We start from the raw sequence: 18,629 nt of genomic DNA, 5'->3' as shown, positions 1-18,629 counted from the left end.
TTTTTGTTTTTTTTTATCAACAACTTATGTTTTTTTTTTATCTGCATCAAATCTGCTTTAGAGGTCTTATTATTTTCTCAGGTTTCTTGGAGTCAGAATTCAGCACATAAAGTCACTTCAGAGACATTGCAGAACAAACGTTCTACCTTTATCCTGTAAGCCGCCCGGATGTCTCCTCCGCCATCTTCCTCTCTCGGTCCAGGAGCAGCTCCCGTCCCCTCCTCAAAGGTCCGTCGTCCAGCCAGCTCCCGAACACCTCCCGGGCTCCTCCCATGAGTCCCCCGTTTTGGGCCCCGTTCTTCAATTCAGCCATACTCTGCTGCCTCAGTCTGTTGGACCAATTTTACCACCACAGTTAAGGTAACAATAGACACCATTAAGTTCCATTATTGTTCCTAAACGTGGCCACTAAGACCCTGCTGGACATCACTGATGAGCCTCATCTGAATGATAATGTGTTTGTGTGTCATCTGGGTTCTCTGCTTAGACAATGATAGACGGGACAGGATTCTGGTTCATTAAGTCTTTGTAATGGATAGGAAAGTATTAGATGTTTCATAGTAAAACTTCTCATTTACAACAAGGTGAACATCTTCTATTACAAGTAACCTAATTTAAACGTTGCGCATTCTTTAAAAGTACAGCTAAAAAGCAGGTTTTTTTATTCCAAAACCAATTGGAAAGGTCTGAAAAGTAGTAAATTCATTCATTTGAGAAGTGAGTATTGTTAACAAATCCTGCAAACAAACTAGAATTTGAGCATAAAATAAAAGTATAATTTACATTTTATTTGTTTTTCTGAATCTATAAGAACTTCAAATTAGCAATCTATGACTTTTTCATTCTAAAGGATATAAATGACACATTTCACTCAAATTTCATTTTCCGATCAAGCTCAGTGAGACGAATAGTGAAGGAGGAAAACAAAACTACAAAGCTCTCTGCTAGAAAACTGCTGCAAAGAGTGGCATCTTGGGATCCGTTGCTCTACATAGCAACTTTGTACTTAGGAATGCAACCTCTGTTAAGTTATGTTCGGTCCTCCCTTTAGAGATTTTAAAGTTTTTCCCCTCAGCACGTTGGCATAATGTGCCCGCAGTAACGACCAAGAGACAGTCTCTTTAACCTGCTGCTATTGTCATAAAACCACAAGTGTTGCCTTTATTGACCTGTCAAACTTTTCAGTTTATTTACTGTATAACAATGCATGTGTCAACTGATAAGCAGACATGATGCAAGTTAATTTTCCAAATTACTATTGGCCATCTAGGTGCACAAGTTTTATAGCTGGAAAATTCATTTTCTGTTCTACCATCAAAGTCATAAACGTGGAGTTACTAGAATTACTTGCTTAAATCTGATCTGAATAAAACTGAGCATGACTACGACCATTGTAAGTTCAAAGAGTTAATATGCGGAAAATGTTAAGTACGTTGGAAGATATTTTGCATATTTGCAGTAAATAACTGTTCAAATTTTTTTTATGAAACACTAGAGTACCTGACTGAGCGACAGTCCAGGTCGAATTTAACCCTCTTAAGAGATGAGGTCACTTACACCCAACAAGTTTTTTTACACTGTGCAAAGTCCAGCAAGTTCACACTGACCCTGAGCACAAGGTTTCCACTGTAAACTTTGTGCGCTTTTACGAGGTTTTATTTGAGTGTGGCTTCGGAAAGTGACAGTCTGATGGGAGAATGTCACGGTCCCTGCACTCTGACCGTGACATTTGTCGTGCTCCTTCTGAGCGTCGCTTTAAGACCACAGGAAGGGTAAATGTCAGGAGTGGGCAGTCATCATTAAACTGTCTATATAGTCTTAATAAACCAGGTGTCATATTAACCTAAAGGATCAATAGGGTCCAAAGGCAGACTTGTTTAATGTACAAATACATACTTTGTACACATCCTTCTTTTGTGAGTAAATTCTTATTAACTTTATATCCTTTCTATGACTATTTTGAAGTACCAAGGATGTCTTTCTAGATGCAGTAGACTGCATTCTACTAATTTCTCAAAGTTTTCAACAAGACTTCTGCGACTGAAAATGGTTAAATTTTATCTATTGAGATGTTACTGCTTAACTTTTATTTGTAACTTTTAAATGGTGTAAATCCTGAGTTTAGGTTTTACTAAAGAAAAAAAAAAAGAGATCTGAGTCAATGAAAATCCTGGTTAAACAAAAATAAAGAAAATCATATTTTCAAATTTATTATTTTTTATATAAAATTTAAATAAATACATCTGAATTCATTTATATTCTACTGGCTCCATATTAATTGTTTTTGTTTTAAACATATTGTTTCCTTTATGTCGGATCCTTTGCTAGAGGAACATCATAGTAACATGCAGTACAGCATATTTATTGACTGTAGTTGTTTAAATCAATATCAAGAAATAACACAGCATTAAAAATCTGAATAATAGGGGGAGTATTATCGAGGCTGTTTATCCATTATGGATGTTCCCAACTTCTCAAACACACAAATATTCGGCATACATGAAACAAAATATTATAAAAAAAAAGCTGCTTTGTAGGCATTTGACTTTTTTCTGAATTTAGAAGGTAGTTGTTAATCATTCTTCTGATATTTAAGGTAATGAAGTGATTGCCCACTATTATACTTAATGTGAGTGGGTCATAAGTGGAAAATTTTTAATTAATGAAAAGAAACTAATCATTAAAATAACGCCACACTCTATGGGCACTGCGGACATTAAAATAGTGAACTGCTCATATCACATGGAAACCTTTCAATGAAAACTGGGGTATCATGCTTTATATATTACTTTACTGTATATGAATTTATTTAAGCTAAAGCTAGACTCTAGTGCAAGTTGTCTTAAGCAATATGTGTGCATTTCTATGTACTTTCAAAACTTTAAGAGATGTTAAAGAGTTTAAATTGTTTGAGACTTCACAGAACCAGCAGCAGCAAGAAGGATTTCATTGTGCTGCCAGCGCAGGTTCACATCGTGGTTTATTTATTTATTAATTTATTTTTTTTACAGCGACTGAGCCTGAATCCAGAGCTCACTCCTGGGAAGAATAAAATGCTTGCCAAATTATTGTGCAGATATTGGTTTCCAACCTAATGGCTGTGTTATCTGGCCAAACATGTCCCAAGCTGCTCGATAGGAAGGAAGACTAAATGATGTCCCATATATTGGTAGGTTAACACCTTGAAAACAATGGTAATGTGGTAGGAAGAAAAAAAAAAGCTGACACCCATTGAGAGAGAAATAGAAATTCATTTTGGATGCACAGGTCACCAGAAAAAGTGCCGGTGGGCAGAAAATGTTGCTGAAGATAATAAGAGAATATTAAGTAAACACTGACTGCATGAAAGTGGGGAAGAAGTGAAACTGAAACTAGTTCCGAGAATACTGGATGATGAAATATAACAACCTTGGGAATTGAATCCAAATAAACTTACCTACTCTGAATAATTTCTATCAACTCATCCATAAAACTGAAGATTTCAAGCTGAGGCACGAGTTAGTTACCCTGAAAGCTGGTCTTGATGTAATAGTCATGACAACGTATTCATTTTCTACAACTCAACCAGGACAAAACGGAGGTTTCAGTCATCGGTCCTGAGACACACAGGGAGAAACTTCACACCAAAGTAGGTGCTCTGGCACAACACCCATCTAGAATTGTGAAGAAGCTTGGCATTATTTTTGATTCAAATATTTTTTTTTTTAAAATAACTCATTATTAACATAATGAAGACACATTCTTCCAGTTAAAGAACTCTGGCAGACAGAGTCTTTTTCTTAATACAAGCCAATGCAGACATTTTCATACATGCTGTTATCACCTGCAGAATTGATTATTGTGATGCTCTTCTTTGTTATCCAAAAAAATCCAAAAAGAAAGTGAATCTCATCACTGGAATTAATACAAAACTAAGTTACACATCTTCTGAAAAGGACCAGAAGGAGAATCGGTGTGATTCTGATTCTCTGCGCCTTTTTCCTGTCCTTTTTAAATGACTTTTAGAGCTTTGAATGTGCTTAGTCCAAAATATCCATTTTATTTGCTTTTGACTTCTATTAGAAACAGAGGTCTGCAGATTCAGGTATTTTATTAATCCTGAAAGCTACGATGAGGCATCTTTTAATTACTCTTGACTTCCACTGAAAAATGACCTTCCTCAGGACCCGAGGGCAGCTGGGAGGGTTCAAAGTTTTTAAGGCAAACTCAAGGAATATTGGTTTAGCAAAGCTTTTAATCATGTTCTGTTGCCACTAACTCTGATATCTACAAAGCAACTTTTCCTGAATTAATAGCCACTGTCCATAAAGTAAAAGATCACTGAGTTCAGGTGATCAGGAGCTTTTGATGTACCAAGAAGCAGGCTGAACCTTCACTGTAGCTGTGACTTAACTGCTTAAATTTCTATATCTAGCTGTTTTGTTAAAAGTACAAAAAAATAATAAAAATCAACATTAATAATTATGCCACCAAGAGGTTTAGGTATTTCTGCAATTTTTCTTTCAGACAGATATATTCAGGAGTATATAGTAGAATATTCAAGGCTTGAAGACATAATAAGTGCAAGAATTTATAAGTTTTTTCATAGATTTTTAATCATGCAATTTTGAAACCTACATTTCTAAATGCTAATACCAATGATAACCAAGATTAAAGTACCTGCCAGCAAACTGGTCTTGGAGCTCAGTGTGCTGCTGATTGTTGAGACTGTTGGAACGCTGGTCCAACAGCCATCCAAGCTCCAGCTCCAGCACTTTGTTGTTGTTTGCTACGGCTCCTTCCTGACAACGCTGGATGATGCTGGATGAAGTTTTCTCGGGGGAACACACAGACTGCCCCTGCCCTCCATTTATTCCATTGTTGTGAAAGAGTTCTGTCAGTTCCATGCTCTGCAGCCGAGTGTCAGTGAACCAATGAGCGAGCTCGGAGCGAGCAAGTCCTTTCCGACCTTCCAGCTGGTGTAACTCCTCAGGGGAAGGCCACCGTGTTTGAGCAAAATCGTCCTTGAGGAGTGCCAGTGATCGGCTGTCTGGAGGCACTGAGCAGGTATTTAAGTTAGGGATGGAAGAAGCAATGGAGAGGGCATGTGAAGGTAAAGGAGGGCTCTTAAGATTGACCACATTAGTGTTTGTTTTGTGGACCCCGTTCAGCTGTATAGTTTGATGCTGTGGTGGATGTAACTGTTTCTCCCCTATGCCAGGAGTACCACTCAATTTCTTGGTGCCCATGGAGTTGAGAAGGGCTTGTTCCAGGTTGTCTCGTAGTGCACGGCGCTCCACAAACCAGCTGTCAATTTCCTGATGAGACAGGCGGGTCGTGGCTGCAAGATTGTCCACATCGCTATGCGTGGGAAAGCTGTTCCGCAAGAAATTCTCCTCCAAGACCTTCAGTTGTTTTGCTGTTTTTCCTTTCATCCTTTCCAGCAAAGGGAACTGAGTCATCACTGAGGACTTTGGATTAAAATCTTGTTTTTGTGGTGTTGAAGCATCGCCACCGTCCAAATGTATGATTCCGTTATTGTGAGTAGGGAACGTCTGATCTGTGAACATTTTACCATCCAAACGAGATGTCCCATTAGCCTCTGTCAGAGGACTGACAATCTTATCTCCTCTGGGGTAGCCAGAATTAATCTCTAAACTCTGGTGCTCCTTTAGTTTCTTGCCCTCCAGAGGGAACCCCTGGATTTGCGAAGGGATTTTAGCTGGAGTGCGAACAGACTGGATGATGGTTGGCCGCCTTATGTGAGAGTTTATCGACGGAGGAGAGTTTGGCAGGTTCAAATCAGGCAAAGGGTGAGTATTACCATGCTTTTCTTTGGGACTAGTTCGGGGGATTAGCAAAGAGTTTTTAAATGGTGGGGCATATATAGGCGGAGGAGCTATCATAGGCCTTGTTAAGGACTCTGGAAACACCATGGAGGGCAAAGAGACGACTGGCTTTGTCTTGGAATTTCCAGTTGCAGAGAGAAACTTCCCTTTGGAGGACGATAATAGTGATGACGATGAAGATGGTGGCAGCATTGAAGGCACAGGAAAAGATGGCCTTTTCATTTCTGCATTGACTAGCGGAGCTGCTCCAGGTCTTTTCATTTCCATAGGAACTGGTGGTGGAGCCATTGGTAGTCGGTCTTTCTGGGGTGGAGGTGGTGGCGGAGGAGCCATAAGAAGCTTGTCTTTAGGGTCACCAGAATGAGGGGCCACCGCCATGATAGGTCGCTTTGCCTCGGGACCAATCTGTGACGCTAGATGTGTGTTCAGGGATCGTTTAAGATTGTGGCTGGAACCTATCGTCACCCCTGCAGAAGAATTTGTGGATGAGACAATACTTAATTCACTGGACACAGTTGTCCGCACCTGACCTGGGTGCTCGACAGTTGTGTGAACAATAGGCTGCTTGGACAATTTGGCAGGGGGATGAGACATAGGGCTGGTAAATGTGTGATGGGCAGGAGGAATAGAACCATTGAACATTTTTTTTCTGGCTTCCTCCACCTCTTCTGGGGACCAGGTGATCCCTTGCTTCAGCCGCTGGGTGGTGAACCAGACTTTGATCTGCTCCTCCGGATGCTTGGAGGCAGCCGTGAGCCATGACAGCTCGGCATGAGTTGGGTAAGGAAACTTGTTAAAGGATGAGATCAATGTCAAATTGTCGTCTAAGGACGGGTTGTATTTGGTGGTGTTCAAAGGAACAGCTATTTTTGGTACAGAGTTAAAGTTGGGTGGGCGCTTAAGCATTGGGGTGACATGAGAGAGCCCTTGAAGCATGGTGGGTTCAGGTATGATAACTGTTCCATTGATGTTTAATGCTGTGATCTGATCCTTCTGGATCAAACCATCCAGTTGGCTTTGAAGGTCTGCTCCTCCAAAGAGGGATTGCATGTTACAGGGTGTTTTTACTGTTGTAGATATACAAGGTGGAAACATGGAACTACTGTTGCCTTCACCTTGTTCGTCTGTCATTTTGCATTCAGCTGAATTGTCTTTGCCTTCGATTGTCTGTTCTAAGATAGTCTGATTGTTCCTTTGTATCCTTTTAAACTTGAAGTTTGTCTCACCTGGGTGCTGGCTTTCATTATGCTCCGTGAGTGAGTCAAACTTCTTGGTGTTGAAGTTGCACACGGCACAGAGATACAGTGGATTCAGAATGACGTTAGGGTGACTGGAGTCTACATGTTCCTTAAAGTCACTCAGATTCTGCGTCAAAAAAGGACAGTATTTGCATTTGTACCCTCTAGGTTGCTTTTTCTCTGACACCTGTTCAGATTCAGTTTCTTTGTCTTTCAGTTCACTTATGTCTACATTTTCCATGACGTGAGTTTGATCTCCTTTATCGGACTCCAGCTCTTGTACTAATGGCTCAAGGTTTTGTGTTTCCACTTGCTTTAAAAATGTCCCCTTGTCAGTCTTCTCTGCATTCTCCTGCTGTGGATCCTGCTTTGCATTGGTTTTTGATAGTTCTGACTGTCCGTTTGCCGACATGGCATTGGCAGACAGTTTTTCCATATCCATCACGTCTTCTGGATCTTCTAGCTCATCAGGCAGGTCACTTATGACCCGGACCATGCAAGGTGTGGAGGACTTTCTACGGCTGGACATGATGGCTGTTGCTGCTGGTGGTAATAGCTGTGCTGGTGCTGCTGATTGTTTTTTAAGAGACTGTGGATTTTGGCTGATAGTGCTGGTGACCAAGCTTAGCGGATTGTTGGGTCTTTTTAAGCGAACTTTACTGAAGTGGATAGTAGCTGATGATTGTGGATACCAGTTGGGGGGTGAAGGAGTAGTCTCCAGCGTGCAAGAGCGAGGGTGAAAACCAGCTGATGGAACGGGCCCAGGACCGGCTGTGCAGTGGCGTCTCCCGCTCACCGTCAGTGTCAGCTCCCAGCCTGGGCGTCATGGGAGGGCATCACAGACAGCAGCGGGGGTCAAGCTGCAGAGACACAAGCAACAAGAGGGAAAAATAGCTGTTAATTATCCGAGTCATTAAATATTTATTGCAGAATCACAAAAGCATGCTAAGATGTAAGAAGAAAACATCTGCATTAAAAGGGGAGATGATGTTCTGCATTTTGAAATGTTACGATTGCAAACTTAAAAAGTGTTCTATTGAAATTTCTTGTAATTGACCAAAGTAGTTCCTAATCATAGGAAAAGTAGAAAATAAATAAATAAAAGTAAAAATATAACAGGTATACAATCTTCCCCCGTCAAAGAATAACTTGCTGAACCACCTTTTGTTGAATATGCAGATGCAAAATCCACTCTGGCATCTGTGAGCATCAATTTTCAAGCATCACCACAGATTCAAGAGTAAAATTTAGGACTGAACCTTTACTGAGCCATTGCACATGGTAGCTCTCTCACTGCCTACATGCTTAAAATTGTCTTGCTGGAAATTGAACCTTCAACAAAAGTATTTTACCATCCATCTTTTTGCCAACAAAGTTGATGGTGTGTTAAGCACAACGTACATTTTGAAAGTAGCACAATTAGATTAATTTTGGTCTCAACTGAGTAAAAGACATTCTTCAAAATTTTTGCTTTGTGGCAAACTAAAAATGGAAAATGATTTCCTGAACTGCTGTTTCTTGTTCTTCACGATACTGTTTCAGTAGAGTTCTCGAAGGTTACACTTACGCAACAGGCAAATGCGACCCAAATGTAATTTTTTTTTGCCCATATGCAATCCATAGCAAATTTTTTCATAGCAGTCTGAACGGCACAATTCCAATCTTTTCACCTTCCAAAAATCTGATTTGCGCCACTTTCATGTTGTGAAAGTGATGTATATGTGTATTCACTGTGTGTTAATACAGGTGAATCTATAGACAGTTTTAACTGCGTCTAGAATGGTCCTAAGTATTCACATATTTCACGTTTGCAAGGAAAAATTGTCAAGAGTGGATCTGTATAATTTGTGAATCGGGGGACAGCAACGGGTTAAAGCACAACAACTCAGTGTTGACAAGTTACATCAGCCTCCATTTCCTTTAAAATCCAAGCCAGGTTTCTGTGCCGGTGCATGTCCAAACATTGCAGGAGCCTTGTTACGTCAGCCTTAATCAGATGCTGGCAAATTAAAAACACCTTGTGACAAAGCCAGGAGGCCTGGAGTTGAGAAACGAGAGGAGCCCAACTTACGACAGGAAAAGAGAGAGGGACAAAGACAGAGAGAGGGAGAGAGAGACGCCATTCTTAAAATATTACCAGAAATATGGCTGCCACTTAATCAGGACACAGTGTTCCAGGCCAATTGCTTGTAAATACAATAAATTTGAAGAGTCCACAGAAACTACAAAAGACGCAAAAAAATAAAGTCTCCAAACTCCAAACCCCATTAAAAAGACATTAGTCGTCTTTCATAGATTCGGGCAAAGACAACTTCACAGGATAATTACCCTGTAATCATGTAATAAGAGAGACTCAGTGATGAGATCTCCTGACAGCTATCATCCACACAATGGCACAGAGACAGTGAGATAAAAACAGATGGGGATGGGAAAAAGGAGGGAAGTGGGACAGCAGGTATGTATAAATATGGGAAGAAGTGTGCGTGTGTGTGTGTGTGTGTGTGTGTATGGAGTGGGGGGTAAAAAGAAGATAAATGGAAAATACCTGGAAACTATGGGATTAAAAGGGAGGAGAGTAATAAAACAGAGAATATGAGGGAGAGATAAGGTGAAAAGAAGGAGGAAAGTTAATAAAAGAATGCAGTTTTAACTAGGCCATGGCCTGGCACATGGAGAGAGAGAATACCTAAAGAGAATGGAGGAGAAGATGAGTCAGAACAGGAAGAAGATGAACAGAAAAAAAGGTAAAGGGGAAAAAGACTTTTTCAAGAGACATTTAAAAAGAAGTGGGGAAGAAGATCCAAAATACACAAGGTAGAACTAGAAACATATGAAAATTTCAAAAAGTACTAAAAAGGATGTAGAAAGTTTTAAAATGTGGCCTAATAAGTAAGATGAACTTCCTTGCCAGGAAAAAAAAAGGCATTTCAGTACCTAATTAGTGTTGGGCAAGCTGTTATTTGTCCCATGTGTCAACAAATGCTGGACATATTTCATGCTCTCACAGTCTTGATCAGCTTCTCATCGCTTAGTTTATAGCTGACTATCCAGAGCCTAGTTTAAGCAGTGCACTGTGCAATGAGACTGAACTAATCCTATGTTGTTATAAATCTCATGCATTTACATTGCTGCTTATTTCCTGCTGCAACTAATGAGATTTTCCTAAACAGCTAAAGTAAGAGAACAAGTGCTGCTGACTGAAGAAACGATAAGTTGATAGAAGCGAGGTACAAAACAGACTCTGCTTTCTGAGGTACAGTACATGAGTTCTGAATATCTTTTCCTCGAAGCGTTGCATTTACTCTTTAGATTGGTGGTGAACATATTGTTTGCTGTGTAAGTTATCAGTGGACAGACAGAAAAGAATTGTAAAAAAAAAATCTTAAAAATGTTGGTTCTTCATATTCTTGGCATTGTCCGATGATTACTGCCAACATTTCAAAAGACTGATTTTCAACACCAACTTCTTCTACTTTATATTACTATTATTTTCATCACTCTTTCTTGGACATGGGATCAGAATTTTGCCAATTTGGCATTACACTATCTACGCTTTAGGCTTATTATTTCAAAAGGTGTTGTCATGGCAGTTTTCTTATTTTGTTTTTGTTGACAGAGTGGCGATAAATTTGCTAAGCCAAAATAATAAAAAAAAAGACTATTGAATCAGTAGTCTCTTTTATAAGTTACTAGTCTAAGGCAACGTTGATTTATGAAAATCAACGTACATCTGCTTCGCTTGAATGGAATATTATCCTGTCCTTTTAATTTTGAAGATTGGCTAAGAACATTTACCTTTGTGTCCCATCGTATTTACACTCCATGCAAACTGGAAGTCAATGAATTCCAATTAAACATTTCCAGACACTTTAAAAACATTAAAAAAGTAAGTTATAAATAAAATAATCTGCAATTACAGTTTTGTTAAATTAAAACTATCAGTGGAGTCACTAATTGTGGCACAGATAACTTTATAAAACAACTAATTTTTTAAACAAAAAAAAAAAAGAACTCAAATTAAAAGTTGGATTTTTCCAACTCTTTCAATTTGAGGTTATGCTATTGCACTGTAATATTGCTTTGGGATTATTAGCACTTTTTTTTTTTTTTTTTACCAGGAGGGCATCCAAAAAGTGCAGAGGGTGCTGCAACATGAACTCCTATATTGGACCAAATTAATGAAGAAGCTTGTTGATATATTGTAAGAGAATCTCAAAGATCTTTTCAATTTAATGAGGAAAACAAAAAAAAAATGATTAGAAAAAGTTAAAACTAATGATTAAAAAACTAGACAGACACATTTTATTACTTCATAAAAGTTACATAATGTGATTATGCATCAACTCATTTACCAGTGATTAAATTCTGCCAGTTTTTTTTCTCAGTTGGTTGTAAATGGTGATTGATAATACTAAAAATCAATATTTATTATGTATGAAAACCAAAAACATGTCTGCAAAAGGCATCAACCAATAGGAATTGTTTTGATGTCCTTTGTTTTGAGATTAGAAAAAGTGGAAATAAAGGTTAGTGACATGCACGCGGAAGCATTAAATTAAGTATTCTTGTAATTTCATTTTTCTGTTCGATACATATCTACTACTTCCATCAAGCATTTATTTCTGTTTTGGCCACTTATTTGTCAAACTGAGAATCCATTCTGAGGGTGTTAAGGTCTTAAAAATACACACTAAATCCACAGATCAGACTTCAAAAACAGTCAGAAATCAGTACAAGATTGGTGTATTCCTACCAAAGGTTTGAGGTTATAAAGCTTCAAGCTTCCAGACTGCATATAAAAAAAATACGACTTACATTTTACACAGTAAACAATCAATAGCACACCCTAAAGTGACCAAAAATTCATTCATGTATTGTAGTTCCCTGAATATCTGTTTGGTTTAAATCCTTTGCCAGGGATCCAGCTGCTGGCATAAGTAAAGTGGGAGAAGACGGTGAAGGCAGATGGGAAAACAGATAAAACAGGAGGAAAACCAGAGAAATAACCAGAGAACATATGTACAGAAAGTAGGTGGAAGGAGACGAGTGCAGAAACAAAGAAAGGGAATAGAAAGAACTGTGGATCAACAGCAGGTCACTGAGAAAGGACAAGAGGGTGTAGGAGGAAAGACAGAAATTAGAGATCAGAAAAAGAGACTTTGAGGGAAAAAAAAGACAGAAATAGAGATGAGCAAGGGAGGGAAATAGATCGGACAGGGGGGAAAGTAAAAACTGAAGAAGCAGACGGAGCTGCAGGCTGGAGCATTTTATTTGAGCAGTGACAGCAGCCTCGCTTCCTGAGGAAAAGTGCTGCGGCTGCCAGCTCCAGAAAAAAAAAGAGAAGAAAAGAGGAAAAAAAAGAAAAACACAACAGTGTCATGTTTTGCTGCATCACTGGATCGGCCTTGAGGACTCCGGGCCAACTTCTGACGAGGGGAGTCATATGCCGCTTGGCTGCGTCCCATTTTGTTGGACTCAGCTCGGCTCCATGCATCCTTGTAATTACTTGTACAGTATTTGTGTGCAGGGGATTACTTGGAGCGTGGCATCACTCTAATTATAGAGGAAATAATAAAACTGCAGCAGTGTAAACAATGATTTGCAATTGTGCAAGAAGCAACAAATGGTTCTTTTGAGAGGGAAGGAAATCAACCTCTTAAATTCCTTTATTCACAGATGTTGGAGGCGAGTTTACATTTTAAATGGATGCAAGATTTAACATTAAAATCTGAGTTAAAAAAGCTCCTCCTCTTTAAAAGTTGAAGAAAACCAAATCAAGACAAAAATTTTAGACCCCAATCTCCACTGAAAGTGATACCAAAGTAACCTGAGTGGCTCTGCATGGTGATACAAGGTTCACTGCAAGTTTACAGACAAAAAAAGATCAGATTTTATCCCCATCAAGGGCAAAGGAAGCTATTAGTCTAACCAGAAACTGGATCCATTCATTTATCCAACTGCAGGGAAGGTAGAAAACAACAACAATAGGGCACAAGAGGGTGTCAGGGAAGCCATAAAAGAACATGGAGATAAAAAAAGAAGGTAATGAGGAGATGTCTTGGGAAATGAAATGACAAATTAGGAGGATAAAAGGTAGATTGGAAGGAGCCAAGTGTGCTAATAGGAGTGGTTAAAGACGTTTTAGTGGAACAAGGGCAAACTGGAGGGTATATCAGCTCCCAGCCAGGGACACAGTCTACATTTTGGCAAAGAAGAAGCATTACCAAAAAAAAAAAAAAAAAAGTCCACAAACTTTTTATGACCACCAGTAGCTCGAGACCACAACAGATTGGTATCTTGTGATTCACACTGAACAAAGATGAATTCAGCCCAATTCAGTCAGTTTCCAAAAGTGGTATTTCTGGCAGCCAGCTGAAGCTGCTCGCTCGGGGGCGTGTGGAATTTGTAAAGATGACGGAAGACAATCCACGGCTTAACCATACATGAAAATGTAAAGAGAGTTCAAATAAAACACTTCAGCAGAGTTTCCCTCCACTTTTACACACAAATCAAACTCAACCTGTTTTCGCTTCAGCTCCTTGACTTTTCTTAGAGGCTCTTTTGATAGCACTGACTGCCATCTTATGAATTTCTGAGAGAGTACTCTTTCATTTTTCTTTACTAAAGAAACTGGTACTCTGATGAAAAGCCTCCTAGGAGGGACTGAATCACTTTGGTTTTTTTGAGAACACTAGAAGGCACTTGTTAGGAACTTAGTTGGATTTATTTGATCCCTGAGAGTTATTAAACTAGTTATTAAAACTTTATGGAAAACCTCAAACCAGTAGGTGAAAAAGTATGACTGTAAAACAGATTATATACAAAAATTAGCTTGCCACAGTATTTACTTTTATATTGCCATAGGGCTTGCCATATTGCTCACCAATGCTTCTCCTCTGTTGTTGAAATTGTAAACTCAAACACCGCACACTACTGATTTGAAAAGAAAAAAAAAAATAATTTGTGCATTAGCTTGGTGTGGAGTTCTATACAATAAATAATTGCTTATTTCCTTTTTTGTCCTGGCATTCAACGATAAAGTTTTCTGAATGAAAATAGTGATTGCTTGTGAACAAAGTTATTTTTCCATGTACAAGTATCATTAAAGCAAACAGTTTAGTGTAAATAAATTCATTGTTATAGTTCTAATGCTTACTTAAAATAGAAATATGGTCATCATCTCTCTGCCTCTGATTAGTTTCACAGAATAGGAACATCCTAGAAACAATATTGCATCTGAAAAAACTAAAAGATGGTTTGCTGAGACATTTAGAAGGAAAACATGAGGATTACTCATTTGCACCTTTGCAGAGCTTGGTCAACCTTGGCAGCATAGTGGGGTGAAAACTTCTGGACAAACACAACATTTGTATCACTGCCAAATCTTGCAGCCCCCGAGTGAAAAAGCTGCCAAAAAAGAGCTTCAAGTGAGGATGTACTTCTCTGGCACCCAGTGACTGTTTGAGGTCATATATCAGATCTTTAAATGTCCATTTTCAATTTTTAAATGACCTCTGAGCACTTTTCCAGAAAGATAAATTTCTTTTAGTGGTCATTTGTTAATATTCTAGAGATAATGTTTTGTTATCTGCAGTAGTAATTATGAATGGAGAAAGGAACTGGTAAACGAGGTCAAAAGAGTGTTTTTCTGGAGGAAATCAAAGTGGCCAAAACATAAACCTGTCATCTAACGCTTTTTGTAGCAAAACTATCAACTTTCACTTTTGAGATCTGGAGAAAAACCATACAGTGAGGAATTATATTATTCCAGTGACTGGATAATTGGACCATAAGATACAGAATGAAACAGCTATATGAAACTGCTGGATAAACCAAGAGTGAACAAGATAAATACTAATATTTAAGAGTGTTAGTTTCAAAGTGGTGTGCTCAGAAACAGAGTGTGTCCTGGTTTCAGAGTCCTTGTGACCTTCCTCCTCAGGCATACAGTCATAATGCACAAAACACCCCTACAAACATCGTGTGTGTGTGTGTGTGTGTGTGTGTGTGTGTGCGCGCGCGTGTGTCTGCATTTCAATATAAGTCTGTGTGGATACTAAATGATTGATCAAAGGATGCCATTGTGCGGGCACCTCGTGGTGCTAATGCATCATTAACACAGCTAGCAGTATGACCCAGCTCTTCTGAGAGTGGCAGGCTATTTCCAGCGGCTTGCTCTTAAGCCTATAGAGATCCAAATCTCACTTGTGTTACATAAGAGTTCTGAGAAATGTACGGAAAGTACGTCATGGTTGGGTTTTACTTCAGGTTATCTTAGCTTCACACAAGAGAAAGGAGACCTGAGTTTTCACTGGTAGCAATAGACTGAAGGAATTATGGGCCAGTTAAAGTTACCGACAGAATATAGTACTCAAGTCTGAAAGATAAACCACCACTCTAAATACATCTGGCTGTAGCAAAATTAAAATTGCACAATAGCGTGCCGAGACCATTAATCTAGAAAATTGTGAAAAAAAAAAAAGTCAAAATCCACATTTGTCTGCTAGACCTAGCTACTTTTCAAGGCATGCATTATTTCAGAAAACAAACAGTTCATATGATGTAAAACTAATCTTGAAAGACAGAAAGGGACAGTCTTAAATGATAAAGAAAAGAAACATCTTATGATTTTAGGTAGGTCTTTCTGAAATACTAATCCAAATTTAAGCTGCACCGCTCGTTTGGTTTGTTCACAACCAACTGGCCCTTTTGAAAGTTCGTGCCTCAGGTTGTACCTTTCCATTCTGTCCCTTCCTACTTCCATTTTGCATATTCGTTTATTTCTCTTGTTAGTATTAAATTTCTTACTTACATGTCATTTAATTGAATATTATTTTCAGAAAACTCTTTTAATTAATTCTATTTCTATTTATTTTGCCTCTAATTCCTCTTTAGTCTAGTCAACCTTTATGAAATATGAGAGATTACGACCCCTCATTAAACCAGAATGACTCCAAGCAACCTTTTGCCAATATGATTTATTGGAGTCATGTAAATATATCACCACAAAATGGTGGATATGTAACGAACAAATAGAGGTAGAAACTGGGAAAAAGGCCACATGCCCTGTACGTTGTTGGTGTTGTATGAGTTTAGATCTGATAAGAATGGATCCTGACATCTCCTTTTAAAGGTTTTACCAGGCAGGATTCTCTTGGAGGAAAATATGGCTCTCTGCAGAACCCATACATCCTGGACACGAGCCGTTAAAACTTTCACCTTCAGATCAGCAATGCAGAGCTCGATTTGCAAACACCAGTAACCACAGAGAGTTTCTTCCTCAGGCTGTCTCTCTGATGAACACAGTGAATGCCTTAAAACCTGAGCACTCAGCTGCACAACTATGAAACAGAATAATTTCCACTACCATGACAAGCTTTCTTTTATTCCTTATAAAAAAATGACTGCAAATATATGCACAGATTGTTATGCTAACCTTATTCTATTTTCTCTAAAGGTTATAAGTTTATATTTTATATCGGTACGCAGTGAGTGATTGAAAACCAAAGTCAAATTCCATGTTTATGCATACAATGTTGGCCAGTAAAGCTATGCTGATTATTTTGGCCAGGGGATGTAATTCTCGACCTGTTATCCCTGCAACCCAATTAAGATAAGTGGAAGACAAGAAATGAATGTCTGCAATATCTATATCTAATAAAGCTAAAAAATTGCAGTCGCTGCATACACAATTTCCTGATCTATGTACCAGGTACAAAATAATTTACTCAAAAGAATAAAATGCCACTTCTACTGTAAAGATAAATTCCTGCAGAAGTCTTGCCACCGGTATGTAAAGTGGACTGGAAAAGGGTATATAACCCTTTTAAAATGTTTTTTTGATGCAACACATGAGATCATTATTATAAATTTTAAACATATTGTAATCTTTAATGTGACATATATTCTTTATAATCTAACAAAAAATCTCAGACTGTGAGGAACATCTCATCTTCAGGTCAGTGCATTTTTCAGGCCAAAAATGGAAACACTATTCAACTCCTACGTTCTACGAGACACTTCCTGGTGTGAAATAAAAACTGGTTGGTATTTAGAACAGTTTGTAATTTTATCTACCTTGACAAAAACCTGAAGCCTAAAGAGATCCATCTGTCAAAAACTAAACCCATATTGTGAGGCTACAACAATATGGAACTCCTTTGAGAAACGCTCAGTGCTGTTTTTGTATCAATTATAACTTGGTTTGGTCAAACCATAACAGAGTCTCCAACTACGTTCAAACCAGGCCTTGATCTTTTGTTTGGAAAAAAAAAAAAAGCTTTAGCTAGTTTTGTCCTCACATATAGAACATACAGAAAGTTAATCACTTGTAGACACCAACAGAGCCTGACAATAGCTGCAGTCCTGTTAGTGTTTCAGTCCGACTTTTGGCAGCCATCTTGACCTGGTCCAGCTTTTCTAGATTATTTAGGTAAATAGCTTAGTCATATTTTCTCAAATTTTTAAATAAAAACATTTATGTGCCATCTGACAGTACTTAGTTTTTGGTGCATAAATGTTTTTATTACACATTTTAATATCCTTCTCCTGACGGACACCATTGTATAATGAGATTTAAAAAAAAAAAAAAATAAAATAAAAAAAAAAAACTTTTGTAACCTCTTTCTAGCTATAGGTGTAGTTAAATGATGCAAATAAACAAAAATCAGGACCCTACCGGGGCAGCTGAACTTTATTGAACTTTAACCAGATTTAGTAGAACTGCTGCAACTTCTGCCACTGCTTATCCCAACTTTATAGTTTTAATCTTTTCTCCTCCGAGTCACATTTAGAGTGGAAAATAATTTAAAAGAATTCATCATAGTCTAATTTTTATGCCGCTGACATTTTAACACAGGTGTAGACACTTTTGAGAAACCACTATAAATGGAAATAAAAGGAAAGTACCGCAACTGGGGCACAGCTGTTGGATCAGAATCAGGCATAGCATGACCTTTAGTTATCTTTGCCCAAAGTAGAAACTAAATGTTTTTTTTAAACAAATGCTAAATATAATTTGGCAAAGAGCTGCTGCAACAGGTAGACCTGCAATGCATGTTGGAAAAAAAAACATATTAAAAACACGGCCCCTCCCTATTACATTCCTCCACAGAAGGTGGCTGATTGGGTTGCAGCACCACACGTTGGGAAGCAAAGGCCAAGCCAAAATAGCCCTTTAAGCATTTGATGACATGCAAGTATCAAACAGTAATAAAGTGAAGCTCCCCTTAATGACTGATAAAACTTTGGAGGCAATTTAATAAAGCAAAAAGGGTAAAAATTAGTCCTTTGAGCAGAAAGCCTTGAAGAGCTTTAGGTTCCTTGGTGACTGGCTGGTTAATTGGAGAGCTGTACTCAGCTTGGCGTTGACGACATGTGCCGAGTTTGTCAAACTCTTGTATTGTTCAAGGTCGAGCCTGCGGAGCTGAATGTGAATGGCATCAATCTTTTCATTCCTCCAACACAAATTTCACGTAATTTGCCAACTTTTCCCTCCATCAGTCGTGACTGCAAATCTTTAATCCTTCAGCTCACGTTGTTCTTACACAGAGCTTTTCAGTAC

At 38.4% G+C, this 18,629-nt stretch overlaps 1 protein-coding gene across 3 annotated transcripts in view; it reads right to left on the bottom strand.

Moving 5' to 3' along the window:
• The window catches only part of LOC103149735 (zinc fingers and homeoboxes protein 2-like), a 142,523-nt gene that overhangs the window by 10,446 nt on the left and 113,448 nt on the right, over positions 1–18,629 (bottom strand). For 2 of the 3 annotated variants that reach the window (XM_016680176.1, XM_007569045.2), the window contains 2 exons: positions 4,660–7,926; positions 147–329 (listed from right to left, as the gene is read on the bottom strand). In XM_016680176.1, the coding sequence (XP_016535662.1) occupies positions 149–329; positions 4,660–7,595 (3,117 nt within the window). In that variant the 5' untranslated portion in view covers positions 7,596–7,926 and the 3' untranslated portion in view covers positions 147–148. Of the gene's footprint in view, positions 1–146; positions 330–4,659; positions 7,927–10,794; positions 10,877–18,629 lie in introns of those variants that run through there. The other variant, XM_016680177.1, reaches the window with a different exon arrangement.

This window comes from Poecilia formosa, unplaced genomic scaffold (genome assembly GCF_000485575.1).
Source record: "Poecilia formosa unplaced genomic scaffold, Poecilia_formosa-5.1.2 Scaffold235, whole genome shotgun sequence".
NCBI classification, from domain to species: Eukaryota; Metazoa; Chordata; class Actinopteri; order Cyprinodontiformes; family Poeciliidae; genus Poecilia; species Poecilia formosa.
The sequence above is the reverse complement of the archived record's forward strand: the minus strand, read 5'-3'. Positions and strand labels throughout refer to the sequence as shown.